The 17,467-nt window shown below is 41.3% G+C and overlaps 2 protein-coding genes across 3 annotated transcripts; one reads left to right on the plus strand and one right to left on the minus strand.

Moving 5' to 3' along the window:
- Positions 1-1,826: 1,826 nt before the first annotated feature.
- LOC135639568 (monocopper oxidase-like protein SKU5) lies at positions 1,827-7,983 on the plus strand. Its single transcript, XM_065153387.1, has 9 exons — positions 1,827-2,295; positions 2,555-2,664; positions 3,061-3,331; positions 3,418-3,556; positions 4,385-4,751; positions 5,059-5,424; positions 5,520-5,598; positions 7,184-7,386; positions 7,490-7,983. Exons 1-9 carry the CDS (start codon positions 2,140-2,142, stop codon positions 7,596-7,598), a joined length of 1,800 nt encoding a protein of 599 aa, XP_065009459.1. The 5' UTR covers positions 1,827-2,139; the 3' UTR covers positions 7,599-7,983.
- Positions 7,984-14,649: 6,666 nt separating this feature from the next.
- Positions 14,650-17,124, minus strand: LOC103989920 (NAC domain-containing protein 7-like). 2 transcript variants are annotated; one of them, XM_065155826.1, is made up of 4 exons: positions 16,977-17,124; positions 16,623-16,763; positions 15,225-15,401; positions 14,650-15,139 (listed from the first exon to the last, which is right to left on the minus strand). In XM_065155826.1, the coding sequence occupies exons 3-4, from the start codon at positions 15,385-15,387 to the stop codon at positions 14,784-14,786; spliced, it is 519 nt and encodes a 172-aa protein (XP_065011898.1). In that variant the 5' UTR covers positions 15,388-15,401; positions 16,623-16,763; positions 16,977-17,124; the 3' UTR covers positions 14,650-14,783. The 2 variants fall into 2 exon arrangements, with proteins under 2 accessions (XP_065011898.1, XP_065011897.1); XM_065155825.1 differs by having other exon boundaries at positions 16,623-16,892.
- Positions 17,125-17,467: the final 343 nt, after the last annotated feature.

The following is a 17,467-nucleotide window of genomic DNA, read 5'->3' on the forward strand; positions in this document are numbered from 1 at the left end:
ACTCGATTATATCTGGTTTTACTTTATCCGACAATGAGATCGAGTCATGTACACGAACCCATCAGCATCAGCATCATATTCGTAATTAATAGTTCATATATATATATATATCCTCTCTCGTTGTTGACGATACATGGATATGTCTCCTCTGCCCGACAGTGCACGAAACGCAGACGCTTGCGTTGCGATCTAAACAACGCAATCATCGTCGAGCAACAAAGAATGCCTACTCACAATTAATGTCATGATTTGCATATACTATCTAACGTCATTACCCACTTAGGTATCTGAACTCATTTAAATCTTAATAAATATTTTTTTTTTATCTATATTTATTTATATTAACTCAATTTTTTATCATCCAAATGGATTCTTATTCAAAACCAATCGATACCTTCTTCTATAGAAAATTTTGATAGTGTCAAACTCTATAAAAACTACATTAGAAGTATTCCCAATAAATATTTTTAAAATACTTACTTATAGTAGTATATGGCTTTGTTAGTCATTACTCTCGTGATCAATGTCGATTATCGGATATAGTCGATTATTTCTTCCAAACTTGATCATTTGTATCGAATCTAAGATATAATAATGATCTAATTGACTTGATCATTTGTGGCACTGAGGTATGGACCACGTGTCGATTATGTGGTACTAAGATATCGATCATCTATCGATTATGTGGTGTTGAAACGTCAATCACAAGTTGACCATAGTAAGATGTTAGCTATATGAAGCTGTATCAATTCTAAAATCGATTAAATAATTAACGATGGTGTGTGTTGTTTCTTATATATTTTTATTCCACGTAAAATATTTAAACTTATTGAAGATCAAATTGTGATATGCACGGACGAGCAATGGGAAGATGTTCTTTCGAATCAGTGATTCCCAGGCCAAACGAATCGCGAATTTTGGCAATCACTAGCTTTGTTCATGTTTTTAATCATCGTGATGATGGATCGACATCATTCCTATTGTCCTGCCAATAAAAGGGACCGTCACGGGATCAAATCGAGGCGACCACGACGAGGGTTTCAAATTGCAACTTTGGATGCTTTTCGTAACGGTCCACTCCCTCGTCGCGTTTTTAATTTGGAGACGACAAGACTCGAGCGAAGGCCGCAGGAGCGCCGGCCCTGACCGACTGAGCTCGGTAAAATTTCTCGGGTGATGTGGGTCTGTCCCATGTTCTGACGCTACGTCACCCGGGGAAATTCCCTTGGGTGATTCAGTCGTGACGCGTTCCAAAGCCCTCCTCCACTCGGGACCCGCGCGCTTTTTCCCTCCTCGTTCCATGTGCCCCTCTTTGAATGCATACGGCAGCGGCTGCGGAGCTTCCGTCACCAAACAGGGCGATCTCAAGGTAACGATGAAATCCTGACGTCGAAAACCCAAGTGGCATGTAACCGGTGGCTTCTTACGCTTCCGCTGTTCGAGAAGAACAGCTGATCGGAGTACAACTCAGTTCCGCTCCACTAGCCTGCGTGCGTTGGCGATTCGCTGGCCCGCGCCTCCCGCTCTCGCCACACACACACAACACACTCTCCCTGTTTTCTTTAATCAATAAAAAATTACAAGAAGTACACGTCTTTCCAGGAATACCTAAACGTTTCAAAAGCCCAGCCAAGCCAAGCCAAGCCAGCATTTAAATCCATCCATCCCCTTCCTTTTTTATTAGACCTCACATAAGTAAATAAATTAACACAATAATATTTCTTGTCCTTATTAATTTAGTAGAATAATAACAGCGCAACTCCCTTCTCTTTCAATCTCCTCCATACATAATAATACCAGTCCTCGAGGAAAACCCTATTAATCTCTCTCTCTCTCTCTCTCCCCTAACCGCAACCAAAAGAAGACGCTCCCCATTTCACTAACGAGTCTTCGGAGGTGAGCATAAGACAGGCGGTGTTGGGAGTACAACCTGCCATTCCAACCGGCGAGCGAGGCAGAAAGAGAGAGTGATTAGCGAGAGGATACACTACCGCTGCTGTTGCTGATCTCCCTCATCTGTCAACTGCTCTCCGATTCCCTGGCAAGCAACTTGGTTTGTCAACGGCGGAAGAAGAGTTCTCTGAGGCAGCTCTTGTACGAAAATAGACAAGAATCACTAGTCTAGGGGGACAGAAGGAAATGCTGGGCCGGTGGAGGTCGAGCGCCGGGTGGGTGGCGGTGGCGGTCGTGTGCGCCGCCACCTTGGTTGGCCCCTGCTCCGCCGGCGACCCCTTCGCTTACTTCGACTTCGATGTCTCCTACATCACCGCTTCCCCTCTCGGCGTCCCCCAGCAGGTTACGTCTCCCGCTTGTGTTTGCACCTCTTTTCCCTTCACGTTTACTTTTTAGATCTAGAAATCTGCTTGATCTGAAGAAGAACATGAGGTGATGCTTCTTCATTACTTTAGTACGTGGAAACGATTAGCTTTTCTTCAGCGGGTTTAGGTGGAAGCGGCGCACGACTCGTAGGGTGATTCTTAGGGTTTTGTTGGGTTCTTTTCCCTTTCGGATTTTGTAGTCACCGTTGATTTGTGATGGCGGCGATTGATGGCAGGTGATCGCGATCTCGAAGCAATTTCCCGGCCCCGTTATGAACGTTACCACCAACTGGAATGTGGTCGTGAACGTGCTCAACAGCTTGGATGAGCCCTTGCTACTCACATGGTATCTTTTCTGGACTCCTGTTCTTGATCCTCTTTTTTCGCTGTTTCTTTCGAGGGTTTAAAAGTAGGCTTTCAAGTTGTGTTTTTGATGCCATGGCTTCTTTTTTTTTCCTTCTCCTTTTTCTTTCTTGATCCCTCCCCTTTTCCCTTCGACGGTTTGAAGGGGATCACAAGTTCGTCTTCTTGGTGTTGATTTGGTGCGACATGGTGTTCTTTTTCTTTTTGTTCTTGTTCTTTTGGACTTGGTTGTTTTGAGGGTTTGGAGGGTGGTCTTTTGATGTCGATATGGTGTTCGTTTATATGCTGCCTCCGCTCGGGGACAAGGAACGAGGTTTTGAGTTTGGTTTCTTGCTGTTGATTGGTGTTTTGTCTGTGTGGTCGGTCTGCTTGGATCTAGGGACGGAATCCAGCACCGAAAGAACTGTTGGCAGGACGGGGTGCTGGGCACCAACTGCCCCATCCCCCAGGGCTGGAACTGGACCTACCAGTTCCAAGTGAAGGACCAGATCGGCAGCTTCTTCTACTTTCCCTCCCTTGGCCTCCAGCGTGCTGCCGGTGGCTTTGGTGGGATCACCGTCAATAACCGTGAAGTCATTGCTGTGCCCTTTGGGAACCCGGATGGGGACATCACTCTCTTCACCGGGGATTGGTACATCAAGAGCCACAAGGTCAGTGGATTCTCAACTGCTGTCCATCTCTCTACCCGTAAGCATGTAATCCGCATGACCTTAGCTTGGTGGGATCCTGTGTGCAGGACCTGAGGAAGGCCCTTGATGAGGGGAAGGACCTTGGTATGCCTGATGGTGTTCTGATGAATGGGAAGGGGCCATACCGTTACAATACCACACTTGTTCCTGATGGCATCGATTATGAAACCATCAACGTCGAACCTGGTAATTGTTAGTGATTACCAAACCATCAATTATGAATAAAAGAAATTTTAAGTCAGGTCCTTAGTTTTGATTTCCCTGAAGGAGGTTGCTCAGTTTGCATGCTTGAACTGCTCAGGAGTTTGGTCTTCTCGATAATAGCAGCAAAACTTAAAAAATCAAAAGCTGATATAGGATGAATTATTTCATGTAGAGGTGTTGATTTATATTTTTAGGTATTGATTTTGAACTTTAGGCAGTAAGTTTGGACCTGGTTGTAATTCATTCCAACATTGTGGTTAAATTCTCTGTAACACCAGGATCACTGTGAGCTAAAAGCTTATATTATTTATAAGAAAACATTGTTTGGTCAGATGTTGTTTAATTCCATTGATGCACACTTATATGAGTTTTCTTTTTGATCGTGACAAATAATTTTAGATTTTAGTTGTAGTGGTGAGAAATTAGAGTTGGTGAAATCACACAAAGGTTTTATGTGCATGCCTCTGATGCACTTCCAGTTATGCAGTATCCAGCTTTAACCACCATACTTGGTTTGTTAGATTAAAAGCCATATCAGCTAATTCCGTACATATTTATGAAGGAAATGCTTTCTGATTGAGTCTTTTTTTTTTCCACAAAAAAGCCACATAGAATGCATCTAGTCTGGGAGCAACTGGAAACATTATTCTAGATCCAATTCGAGAGTTTTCTTGTTCTCTGTAGATGATCTTATTTCCCAAGTCTGTTGGACCATAGTTGATTTATATTTTCTTTATCTTCTCATTGATAGGTCCTTTTTTGTTGTATTAGTTTTATATGACATCTGAGAAATTTGTTTCCTTGAAACAGGCAAAACATATCGTTTTCGTGTTCACAACGTTGGCATCTCAACTAGCTTGAACTTTAGAATTCAAAATCACAACCTGCTTCTTGCGGAGACAGAAGGAACATATACCGTGCAACAGAATTATACCAACCTCGATATCCATGTGGGTCAATCATATTCCTTCTTGATTACCATGGATCAGAATGCAAGCAGTGACTACTATATTGTGGCAAGTGCTAGGTTTGTGAATGAGTCGCTATGGACCAGAGTTACTGGTGTTGCCATTTTACACTATTCAAATTCCAAGGGAAAAGCAGCTGGTCCTCTTCCTGATCCCCCTAATGATTTCTATGATAAAACCTTTTCGATGAATCAGGCCAGATCTATCAGGTTTGTGTACAATTTCATATCTAAAATATTCCAGCTTTCGTGATAATATGCTGTATTCCTTTTGTAATATGCTCTGCAATTGTATCTGGTTGTGCAAAAAGAGCCCATATTTTCCTCGTTTTGGCTTTTTTGATGTTGGAATTTGTAATGTGAACTCTTTATTCTCTTGAGAATTTCTTGCTGGCTGCTTATTCATTGGTCTTCAGAAGGAATATACAGTTGGTTTATGTAGTATACTCTAAAATCAAATCTGCAGTTGTTACTATCAACTATTTTCATGCAGCTTATTGTTCTCATATCTTTTCAGGACAAATGTTAGTGCTGGTGCTGCACGTCCTAATCCTCAAGGATCATTCAGATATGGTTCGATCAATGTTACCCAGGTGTATGTTTTGAGAAATATGCCTCCTGTGATCATCAATGGAAAACGCAGGACTGTACTTAGTGGTATATCATATTCTCCTCCAGCTACTCCTTTGAGGCTTGCTGACGAGTTTGACAAGCAGGGAGTTTATACACTTGATTTTCCCACTAGACCACTTGATAGACCACCTCGACTTGGAACATCTGTAATCAATGGCACATATAGGGGTTTCATGGAAATTATATTCCAAAACAATGACACCACAGTTCAGACATACCACATGGATGGATATGCATTCTTTGTGGTGGGGTATGGACAACATTTAGTGTTGCATACTAGCTATAGGAAACTGTATTTATGCTGTTTATCTTTCTATATGTGACATTGGTTTTTAATTAACACAGGATGGATTATGGAGAATGGACAGAGAACAGTAGGGGCACATACAATAAGTGGGATGGTGTTTCTCGCTGCACAACACAGGTCTTTGCTAGAGGATTTCCTTGTTTCTTTATACACCAATATACTCTCTTTTTTCCTCTTTTACTGCAAAAGTCTTTCAAATGAAAATTCATTTTGCTGAATTCAAAGTTAGTCTCAAAGTCTATTGGTTTTCCTAACTGATGAAAATATTTGAATATATTACCTGCCTTCACTTGTGCTTGTTGATTTTCTTGCATTGATGTGGCAAGAATTTGTTCACATATTATGTGATTATTTTTGCCTCCCAAGTAGTTGAGATGTGTGTTTTTGTTATACCTCGTCTGTGAAGTTACTTCAAATATGATATGATGATATGGGCATACGGAAACCAAAATTTGGCATACACTTAAGTGCATAAAATTCTGTAAGTGTACATAAAATTCTGGATTTGCTCTTCAAACAATTTGATAAATTAATCAAATTGTATAATTTGAATCTGGATTTTTCCTGTTCTCCTCCAGGCTTCTAGTTTCAGATTAATGCTATCTACTTTATTGTAGAAAACTACTTATTGATATGCAATACTTCATCTTCTAATTTCTTGTCACTGATCTCTGATATTGATTTTTTTGGTTCATGAGTTTTCTTTTAGTTTCTCTGTTTGACATGTTCTGATGTGTCTTTTTGGCTTTTTTTTCTGTCAGTTTTGTGATGCTACAAAATGAATTGACTTTTATTCAGATCTAGTGGCCTATGGATTTACATGCCTTACCGGAGATTAGATCTTCTGTGGCAACATTTGGCAGCCACATCTGCATCTCCAGATGGTGGTTGTCCACAGTCATTCGCTGCCTTGGCGTTCCAATCCTCTGATGCTGTGTTTCATACCCACTTATTATGTACTCCTATATGACCCCATTTATGCTGCCATAATAAGGTCAATCACCCTAGGGTCACAAAGTTGGCCCTACAGTTGTGGCCACAGGGTTATTCACACTCTATGATGGACCTTACAATTTACTTGATACACTTTTAGATATATAACTGTGGGGATAGGCTTTCCAATTGTTGTTGATATGTTTTTCAGCTTAGTTACTTATGGTCAGAAGTTTCATGGAGAAGCAAAAACACTTGCCACCTCCCCGTGTCCATTTGAAAGCAAAGTTATCCAACAATCTACAATTTTTTTCCTAAAGCTGAAACTGTGGTCTAAGAAAGGCCAGAAAAATAAATTTTGGTGGAGGTCAAAATAGAAATTTAACTTTGTCTTGTCCTAAATTGTGATTAAGAAGGTGGAGTTTGTTTTGTCTAATTAGATAGCTTTCCAGCTTCCTGATTTTTGAGGTCTTCTGGCAGCTTTTGAATAAGAAATATGATCATGTTGTGTCATCCATTAATAAATATTCTTCTGTAATGTTCTCATCTCATCCTTTGGAAACAATTTTTCTTGTAGTACTTGTTTCAACTCAACTGGATGGAAGTTCTTCAAAATAACAATTTTATCAACCAAAATATATTCTTAGCTATCGCTTGTTCATCTCCTAATTTGGGGCTCCTCTTCTCAGTTACAAAATCATGCCATACCAGTTCGCTGCTCACAATGATCTCTGATGATAACATTGTGCACCCTTTTTTTCTTTTTCAGGTTTTCCCAGGGGCATGGACTGCTGTACTAGTTTCATTGGACAGCGTAGGTTTTTGGAATGTGCGTGTGGAGAATCTTGATACATGGTACCTTGGGCAGGAGGTGTATGTAAGAGTTGTCAATCCGGAAGATAATTCTAACAAGACAGAGTTGCCGATGCCAGATAATGTTCTCTATTGCGGACTCCTCAAAGATAAGCAGAAGTATGTTTAAATTATTCTTAACACCATCTGTTCCAGCCTAAATTTGGAATAATGTTCTTAAACTGCTTTATGCATCCACTTTCTTGTTGTTCAAATTTTGCAGGCAGCAGACTCCACATGGCTCTCAGGGTTCATCTTCTTTCACCACATATGTTGGGGCCATGCTGCTTACATGCATGATGATTTTTGCTTCAATTGTCATTTTCCCGTAATTAGTCCAGGTTAGATTGAAGTGTATTTGATGTGTCATTTTTAACCCTTTTAAGAAAACCTGACTTGTTTCAATTAGCTTTTCCATTCTAGGAGTTTAGGTTGTTTGCATATCTGTTATCGGTGCCTGAGTTTCTTTGTTGTGTGCTTGTATCAAAATCACCTTCGAGGTTGTTGTGTGATCATTTGCTTATTTAGCGGCAAAGGATTACTGATCATCTAGCAATGCGACTTTTGAGTTATTGTCAAAGTATTTGGGGGTGAGACATGGTATGTCCGCAAGGTTCTTTAGGTTTTTTTTTTTTTTTTTGTACCATTGCTACTTGTAAAAACTTTTGCTCTGTAAACAAGATGCATTGTTGGTCATTTACCACCAGGCTTGTTCTATGTTCTTTCTTTTTTTCTTTTTGCTTTTTGCTGAGAATTTAGGAAAAAGTTTCGCAAGCAAGCTATCGACTCAAGTTGTTTTAGCTTGTGCCTTCTTTCTACAAACTCAAGAGAAAAGTTCTCGCTTAATGCGTATGCCCTCTAGTTAGCGACACGCATGAATGCTGATCGGCAAATGAAAAACATGTTTGCCATGAAGATGGAAGGAGTTCATTGGGGCTGAAGATCTGTTGCGATCACCCCACGGATAGAGCGTAGAGGCCAATCATAGATTTGAGTTCATTATATAGAAAAATCTCTTCCTCCCAACCTATATTTAATAATTGCTCTTAACAAGTTCTCCGATTCATCGTACCTCTTCGAGAAGAGGATATTCATCGTACTACTCTTAAAATGATAAAGGGAATTTAATAAAATATATTTGTTCTTTATTATCATGTATTTATAGTTTTTTATCCATCTAATATTACATAGACCGTATATCGGGCATGGTACTGTCAAATCTATACATTTTCCACTCGAGTATCATTCTAATTGGATTTTTCCGAAGAACTTTTTCTCTCTTACTCCGAATGACCTTGATCAAGGATTTGCTTAAGCAAGAATATATAGGATATTCCTCTGATAATACCGAGAGCAGATGATCCTCTATCAATACTCAATAACCCTTGTAAGGTTAGTTGCTACTCCCAATAACCAATTGTGCTAGATATGTAACTTCCAGATCTATAAGTCCGGTATTAAAGAGTGAAGTACTCATACAATATTCTTAGTGTCTAAAGTCTAAGGACCAGATATATAATTAGGATGACGGAATCACTGTCTAACAAATGAGGCATTATTAGCCATCCAACATTCTATGAGCGAATCAATCAGTGAACTTATTCTTTAATAAGTACCTACACTATATCCTCGGTGTCCCCACACGAGCAGCTTTAAGACTAGCCACCTTTATCATATAAACGAGTATATAACACATCAGTATGTCCGGTTATCTCGATGTTTCTCTTAAGTAACATATGATTGAGATTATTTAGGATCCATGTTTAAAGATGAATTGGTCTTATTATTGCGATCTCATCATGATCTGATTCTTATTGCACAGATCTACAAACATCATTATATATGTAATGTAAAGTGAGAAAAATATTAATAAATAATAATAAATAAAAAAAGTATGTAGCCTGTTACACGTGTCATTACTCATGTGATTGACTTATAAAGCACCTATGACTAGCATGAATATCGTAGAAATATCCTTCTACTACTACTCTCAATAAATGCTTTAGCAAGTAAGCGTTACTCGTGGTCCAAAACCCCTTGTAGAGGGGCACCAACCCTTGAACACTATTGGTGTCAGTTTGATGACTTGAGACTATCCCTCTTAGACACCTGCTCATCTCATTGGAGGCCCTCCTAGGCCTCACCTGCTAGCAACTCTTGGGGGCCTCTATGGCGACCCCGACGAGCTCTCTCCTAGTGTTGAGCCGGAGCATCAACAACGGCCCACAACAGCTCCTTGGCTCCCTTACTATGGTGCATCGCCTTATCCCCGACAACACCCATTAGGCCTCCTTGAGCCTCTACTCGGCTTACTTTGCTCACAGGTGAGCCATCTCTAGCGTAAGGGATAGCTTAGGGATCTAGGCCTCAGTGGCCCTATGCCCTCGCCTCAGCCTCAACAGCGCTCTCTAGGCCTCCACGAGCTTTTGTTCAGCTTCCTTTGTTCACAGGTGAGCTAGCTCCAATGCCAAGAACAACCGAAGGACCCAATGCCAAAGGCAATCCTAGCTTCGCCCCGGGCTGGCCTAGGAGACACCCATTGTCGCTCCAATCTTGCCCTCATCTCTACCTCGGAACGCCTACATGGACACCCTAGCATGATCGGGAACGCACCAAGTTATGCCAACTCTCATGCCATGGCATCAAGGACAATGACATTTTGATACTAGAAGACTTGAGTCATGCACCTCGGTTGAGCAAACTTACTCCCAAGCTATGCACCTTGGTAAGAAGACCCGAAGCCTATACCTCAACTAAGCAAACCCGCTTCCGAGCTATGCACCTCAGTTGAGTAAACCTACTCCTGAGCTATGCACCTCGGTAAGAAGGCCCAAGGCCTATACTTCAATTGAGCAAACCCACTCTCGAGCCTTGCACCTTAGCAAGAAGACTCGAGGCCTATACATCGGCCAAGCAAACCCACTCTTGAATCGCGCACCTTGGCTAGAAAGACCCGCTACAGTAGACGAGCACCCAAGTCGTGCACCTCTGCCGAGCAGACCCACTCCCAAGTTGTGCACCTCAGCTAGAAGATCTACTACATCGCAGGAGCACTTGAGTTGTGCACCTCAGCTAAGCATACCCACTCTCAAGCCATGTATCTCGGTCAAAAGACATTCTACGACGATCAAGCCATACCCCATGATAGGTCCAACCTCTTGTTAAACACAGTCGAGCCAAGTCCCATAACGGATCTATCCTCCCGCTCAAAAGTAGCCTAGCCAAACCCGTTAGTTCAACATTCGTCACTCCTACAAATGTCCCGAGAGCACCGTCCACCTTAGCAGGCCTCGCACCAACCACCACTGCCTCACTGAAGAACTCATAGCAAAAACAATGCTCATGCAAGTGGGCAATAATATAAGCAAAATGATATGCTTTGAGAGCCCCCCGTGAAGCCCCGAAACACACCTCCCGGAGGAGACAGTGATAGGGATAATATTGACACCCTTTAGCTCTCTCCACTACGTGCACTAACAAATAATAAAGGCATGAGAACCAGCGATCATGAATGACAGCACACCTTAACTTCCCTAAGCACCTCTTGGTTGACATCTCGAGCCATCCCTCTGCATTAATGATTGACAGTAAGCAACCCTTATTAAGGCCTCCACCGTTTAGGGTAAAGAGGGCCTTGGCTAATGCATGACCAAATCGCTCGACGCCCAAGTATAAAGGCCATACCATAGGCTAAGCTAAGAGGGCAGGCAATAGCCTCTTTACTCTCTATTCTCTTGTTTACACAGCTTATACTATTGTCTTCCTCCCTCTTTGCCTCTCATCGACTTAAGCATCGAAAAGGTCGAGCCAGGAAGCCCTTGGTGTAGACCTATTGTGCAGGACTATCGACGTCCAGGATATGACCCTGCCACCAGGAGATGATCCCGTAGCAATGGAGACCTCTATTCGTCTACCCGACCTCTCTGTTCTAAGGCCAGATCACCCTCGATGAACCATCCCCCTAACAGACCTCTCTTAACAGTCCACCATGTCTACACTTCACATCAGTGAAGAGTCATTAGAAGGCACCTACACCTTCGGTAGTGAATCAACCGGATCGACTCACGGTATATTCACTGCATCGACTCATTAGCCGATGGCATTTGTGACTCTTATCACTTTTTTTCCCTCTTTTTCTCTTTTTTTTTTTTTTCCTCCTTCATCCCTCCCATTCCTTGAAGGCTTTTGTTAGAAAACTACAAATAGAACTAGTTACAAAAGCAAAAGGAAAATGAAAAGTTGTATGGTTAATAATATTATCACGTGGAATTTAAACATTCTGGGAGAAAAGACAGTATAAATCTGAGTTATTTGGTGTAGATACATAACGTCATAAAAAAAAAAAGTATTTGATCACAAAAATAATTAAAAAAATCTATTTTGAGGCCAATTTCAAGTAAAAATCATCACGGAGCGAGACATTCAATTTTCTTAAAGAGATGCTGTGACATATGCAATATGTTCCAATACTATGTTTCTACTTACTCATATATAATATATATGTGATCACATGTGGTTGATTTAGGCATAGTCCCATCACAGTATCATGGCAACAGCGGTAGATGGATTTATAAAGTCAATATCATTTTTAAAGGAAAAGTGAAAAGTCTTCTTTACCCGAAAGTTCGTCTACCGAGTGTTTGTTTTCAACATAATATTTGAGAGGCCTAAAATAATTATTTGCATTTTAATTGTTATATAACAACTAACACTTCATTTCAAAAGCAAATATCATGATTTAGATATATGTGATTGGTATTGTACTGATCCAGAAGAACTACACAAACCACCATATTTACTGCATAAAATGACACCTTCCGATGCACAGGAGCAACAAGGAGAAAGGCATTTGCCTGGACAAGTCAATGGGGACAAAAGCTCAAACCTCAGAGTGACATGACACCAAAGTAAAGCTTGGGATAGGGCAGAAGGTGTTCGATCAAAAGCAATATCATGAGCTTTGCTTCCCGTGCTCTTTGGCTCATAACAAGCAAGCCTCAGTCACTGAAGTCAGAAGCATTGTCTCCATAGTGGTTTCCCTTTGCAACAGCTTTCATCTTTGGTGGCTGACAAGTGGATATATATATATATATATATATACCATAAGTGCTGCAATTAAATAGGCAGAAAACCGTATTAAAAGAGTCAGTGTGGATGATTACAGTGTTTGGATGCTCTAATTACGTTGTATGGATTGTCAGGTGGGCCACCACTTTGTCAGCCAATAAATCTATACTTAGACAGAGAGACGAAACGTGAAGGGGAGGAAGATGATTGATTAGAGACCCCCGAGAGCGGGCTTAAGGTGGGTCAGAACAAGGCGTGGAAGGAAAGAAGAGATGGGGTTTGGTTGCATGATGAGCCGTCACATGAGAGCTTTCACGCAGACATCATGTTATCTTCGTCTACAAACAACAACGCTTACTCCCATCAACTCTAATTATTCTCCCACGTCCCATGCTTTTATACTGCATGCATCTCATGCCCACTTTGAGATGTGTCTGTGTCTGTGTGATATATAGACAGAGATATTTTATCGGCTTTAAAGGGCTGAGCGAGACGATTCTGCCGGATTCCTGTGGATTCGTCCAGTCCATGGAAACGAAACCCAAATGGTAAGTTGGAAGCAATATTGTTCTACCGATCTTTACATCGAATCCATCTTCTCGTGTTAGAGTGATCTCTTCGTTGTCGGACGGTCTCCGCTGCAAGGCTTTCAGCTTCTGATGCTTCGTTACTCTCGATTCTGGTGGTGGTTCCTACAGCAGCTTTCCAGAAGAAGTGCCAAAAGTCTGCATAGATGTTGCCAAGGCTGTGAACTCAAAATTTGTCTCACTGTTGTCGAGCTCGACTGGTAGGAAGAGGAGTTGCTGAAAACAGGTTAGATTTAGGATTCGTATAGTAGTCTTTATCTCATTACAAGTGAGAAGAGATTTTGTTTAGCGATGTGCGAATGGTGTGGATTCGAGTTATAGTCTCACGTGATCATAGTTTAGGAGGGAAAGCTTTTGTGTTACGACGATCTGTAGGTACTCTTCATCTATCGGCCTGCTTAAAAGGACCATCGAATGCTAAGGATGTATATACCTGTGTTGGTCATGCCACCAGCTTTGCCTTGTGCACAACAGGTATCACATGCTACCATCATTATTTTGCTACGACAAACTCCTACTTTCCAGTAGTTCTTCAGCACATTGATACATGTAACATCGACCGAGTCTTGAAATCATTGTATATTAACTTATGATAACTAGTTCGCGGATGATATGATGATGCTCTTTTTGATCGTGCATGTTATTGGATTCATTAAGGTCGTTCTATTTTTGTCGTTAATATGATCTGTAACACTCATGTATTGCTTTTGCGTGAGCTTTAGTTAGCATTCATGTTTTTGTTCGTATTTGTCACAGTGAAATAATGTTTACCTTATCATGATGAACTTTTGCAATGTGTTTTCATCGTTGCATGAAACGATTAATGGAGGTAATATTTTCGAGTTAGCTAGTGAATTTGGCCAGGCGCATTACGAGGAGCAGATAGATGATGTCAGTCAGTGTCGTAATGGAGAGATTAGGTTCCATCCCAAACGATGAGCTGTAGAAATTCTTGGCCGGAGGCCTACCATGGTATTTATATTGCTAGATATATTTTTGTACCATTAACAACCAGCAATATCAAGAATAACACCGACATTGCAATCTTATGGTTGCTTATATACCATACAAAACCATGATCATGACACACATGATTTATACTGTTGTAGCAAAACAAGAGGACCTGCCTGCTACGTATATATTTCTAATTCCATTAATCATCTTCTCGTTTCATTTCCATGGATCAATTTGGCAGCTTGAAGCTGATGCCAGCGGAAGCTCCACTCCGACAACTTGTTGTTCAACAGGAGCTTGAAGAATATTAGCTTCATCCGAGTAAATAGGCTCTCTTGAAACATCATGGCTAAGCTGAGACGCGACGAACTTGTCGAGGACCCTCCAATCTGTCATTTGATCTGATGCTCGACTTGTATTTTCATTGTCGTTGCAGGTCGTGATTTCCCCGAATCGGTGGCCGGGTTGCAAAGCTTCATTCTCTGAGATGATGCATCGTTGCAGAGAGCTTTCATGATTTAGGTAGTTGAGGAACTTAGGGCTCTCCAATGGTGGGAGTTGGTGACAAGCTTCATGTGGTGAGTGGTGATGCAGCTTTATATCTCTCTTGTGGGGGTAGAGTTGGTGGTGATATCCTATGTCTGCCTGCGGAATAGTCCTCTTTGGGGAGTAGATGTCTTGCATGAAGGAAGCTTGTTCATCGTACCATGGCAGCAATTCATCACTCGCTTTTCTTGCAGTAGGCACTCGTTTCTTGAACGCCCTACACACCACCCAACCCTCTTCCTGTGATATGAAGTCAGAGGATATGATATGATCATGAGCTTGTTGTTGCATTGTCTTTGTTGATTAAGATCCAAAGAGAGCAGCAAAAGTGGTGTTGGGCTTTCGGATAACGAGGAAGAAACATCACAAAGAAAATGCACGTAACGTATGCTGGAACTTAAAATCTTTGCCGTGAGAGATCGCGAAGCACAAAAAGGAAATGCTTGCCTGTGGAGTTCCATCTTCGTTCGTCTCCAGCCGGTATTCATGCATGATCCAATCCGACTTCTGCCCGTTCGGTGCTCGACCCTTGTAATAGACCAAGGTCTTTCTCATCCCGATCAAGCGACGCACGGAGTAGATCGGCTTGTCTCTTCCCGTAGCTTTCCAGAATCCAGCTGCTGTTGCTCGATTCGTTCGAGTTCCAGTCGGATACTTCTTGTCTTTGTGGCTAAAGAAGTGCCACTCAGTCTGCTCTTCTGCTCCGATCTTACATATCTCTATATGATCGCAAACATACACACTTTCAGCGGACGAAATTTGTACAAATCTTTTCGGTAGAAGCGGATGTAGATACATACATACCTTCAAGATCCCAAGGTTCGATCTTGTATAAATCGACGTCTTTTATTACGTCCAAATCGATCTTTCTTGCAGCCACTTTCTTCCTCAGGTAGTAGCCTACCAGTTCTTCATCGGTGGGGTGGAACCGGAAACCCGGAGGAACACAGGAGATGTCGTCGTTCATAGTCGAAGTATCTCCTGCAAGCGATGTAATGAAAACCACAATTACTGTTGATGCAATAAATGTCTCACTTGGCCCAAGATTCCTCTGTGGAAATGTAGCTTAGGGTGCTTGTTCTTTAATACATGCAACTCTTGGATTAATGTCCTCAGTGAGGTGGAATGCTCGTTGTGATTGACGTAGATTGATGCACTGCCTGCTCGATCATCTGCAGTCGAGGCATCATATATATCCATCCAACTAATTTGTTCGATCGGATATATTTCATCTGCAGTCGAGGCATCATATATAAACCAAATCAAAGATGTAAGAACCAACCAACGAACGAATCCGTTTGGTATGTGTCTATGTGGGTTTTCCAACAAATCGAACTAGCAAAGATCATTAGATGCACCACCTATTCTCTAGTTTCCGACAATTATCTTCTTTTCCAACATATTTGTTACTTGCTTCACGCAAGTTTAAATCGATAGATGGTCTTTTGAGGTTATTGGACACCCGAGATAAAGAAGGGGAAGAAAAGATCTTCAAAGGTGATCTATCTCACTCACAATATGAATGAAATCAAGAATTGGTACTTTGGATGACTAGTGAGATTTTGTTTCTTGGCAATGTAGCCAGATATAATTGAATGGCAGGCAATATAAAGATGTTTATAACAAGTATAATAGATGAATTGCCGAAAGAAATTATACGCAAATATTCTAAAGAACAAATATCTGCAAGCTTTTTCAAGTACATATATCATCATCATCAACTAAATATAACAACTGGTTTCCGCTTATCTGTGGTTCACAAATTAATCCGCCACATAAAATATTATGTCCGGTTGAACTGATTCTTCTAACAATTCTTGGAAAGAAGGGGAAGAAATCTTTTCACCAACAATTTCTACTTCTCACTATAATCATTCATTCGTAAGGCGGAAAGAAGAAAATTAGTTAAAGAATCAATCTGCTTTAAGGATCTCACTATGAGAGAGAGACTGCCTGCATGGGATTAATCATATGTTCGGTATGCCTATAAACGTTCATTAAAAGATCTCAAAAAGAAATAACGATACAAGGAAAGGAAACTAAAGAGGAAAAACCATGGAGATCTTATATTCCACGGAGCTTATGCAGAAAACAAGAGAGAGAGAGAGAGAGAGAGAGAGAGATAACACGGTCTTACTTCCATTTTAAGGCAAAGGAAAGTGTATCCATGATCGGCGAGTTCTTCTGAATACAAAAGCTCACCTGTTGATATCACCTGAATCGGTTTCTCTTCTTGTTGTCGTCCGTAAGATCCCAGTATGCAAGATCTGGATCTTTTGTTCTCCTTCGCTTTTATGCTGGAGGGGATCACAAAAACAAACACAAAACCTACCTTGGCACCACCTGAAACACACCAAAACAATAAAGACAATTGCTGGTACGCCAAATGATCCGATCGCAAGGGGAGGAAAGATAGGAGGCAGCTGAGAGCAGTGGTCGAGGAATAGATAGCAGAGGATAGCTTTTCAAGTACTGGACATGGATAACATATATCTCAGGCTTTCTGCCATGAAAAGAGATGGTAGGAAGAAAGGAGAAAGGCTCTGCTGCACCCACCTCGCGTGCCCGCTACAGAGGGAGAGAGGCAGAGAACGGAAACGGAGGAGAGGCAGTCTAAAAGTAAATCTTCCTTGAGAGCTCTTGCACTTTCAACAACCTTCCCACCACTATATAAATCCCGAGGAATGTAAAGAATGAAAAGACATGTCCGCATATTTACGATCCTATTATCCTACAAAGACATCTTTTTTGCACTTAATTCATGTCATAATAGAATGTCTAGATGGAGGTTACCGGCCTACTATATACATCCATGTCCAGATCATTTCATGTATACATGTCCCTTTTTTCCATCAGTTTCTTGAATCTAAGGATATAACGAGATTGATTTGTGAGGGCAACAAAGCGAAGAGGAGTGCTCTAATGTACCAAGTATATACACTTGAAAAGAAGAGGAGACGTAGCCGAGCAGCCACCTCCACTGTCCGCTCCACCGTGTATGGAACCACCCGCGCCATCGCCTTTTCCTTGTGTTTCTTCTTTCCATT

The sequence above is a fragment of the Musa acuminata genome, chromosome BXJ3-6 (genome assembly GCF_036884655.1).
Source record: "Musa acuminata AAA Group cultivar baxijiao chromosome BXJ3-6, Cavendish_Baxijiao_AAA, whole genome shotgun sequence".
NCBI classification, from domain to species: domain Eukaryota; kingdom Viridiplantae; phylum Streptophyta; class Magnoliopsida; order Zingiberales; family Musaceae; genus Musa; species Musa acuminata.

Bases quoted from the DNA above. Each gene is read 5' to 3' on its own strand.
- LOC135639568 (XM_065153387.1), top strand. From the start codon at position 2,140: ATGCTGGGCCGGTGGAGGTCGAGCGCCGGGTGGGTGGCGGTGGCGGTC. The intron at 3,332-3,417 runs GTCAGTGGATTC...TCCTGTGTGCAG, and splicing joins GGTACATCAAGAGCCACAAG to GACCTGAGGAAGGCCCTTGA. The intron at 5,425-5,519 runs GTATGGACAACA...TAATTAACACAG, and splicing joins TATGCATTCTTTGTGGTGGG to GATGGATTATGGAGAATGGA.
- LOC103989920 (XM_065155826.1), bottom strand. From the start codon at position 15,387: ATGAACGACGACATCTCCTGTGTTCCTCCGGGTTTCCGGTTCCACCCC. The intron at 15,140-15,224 runs GTATGTATGTAT...GCGATCATATAG, and splicing joins CGAACCTTGGGATCTTGAAG to AGATATGTAAGATCGGAGCA.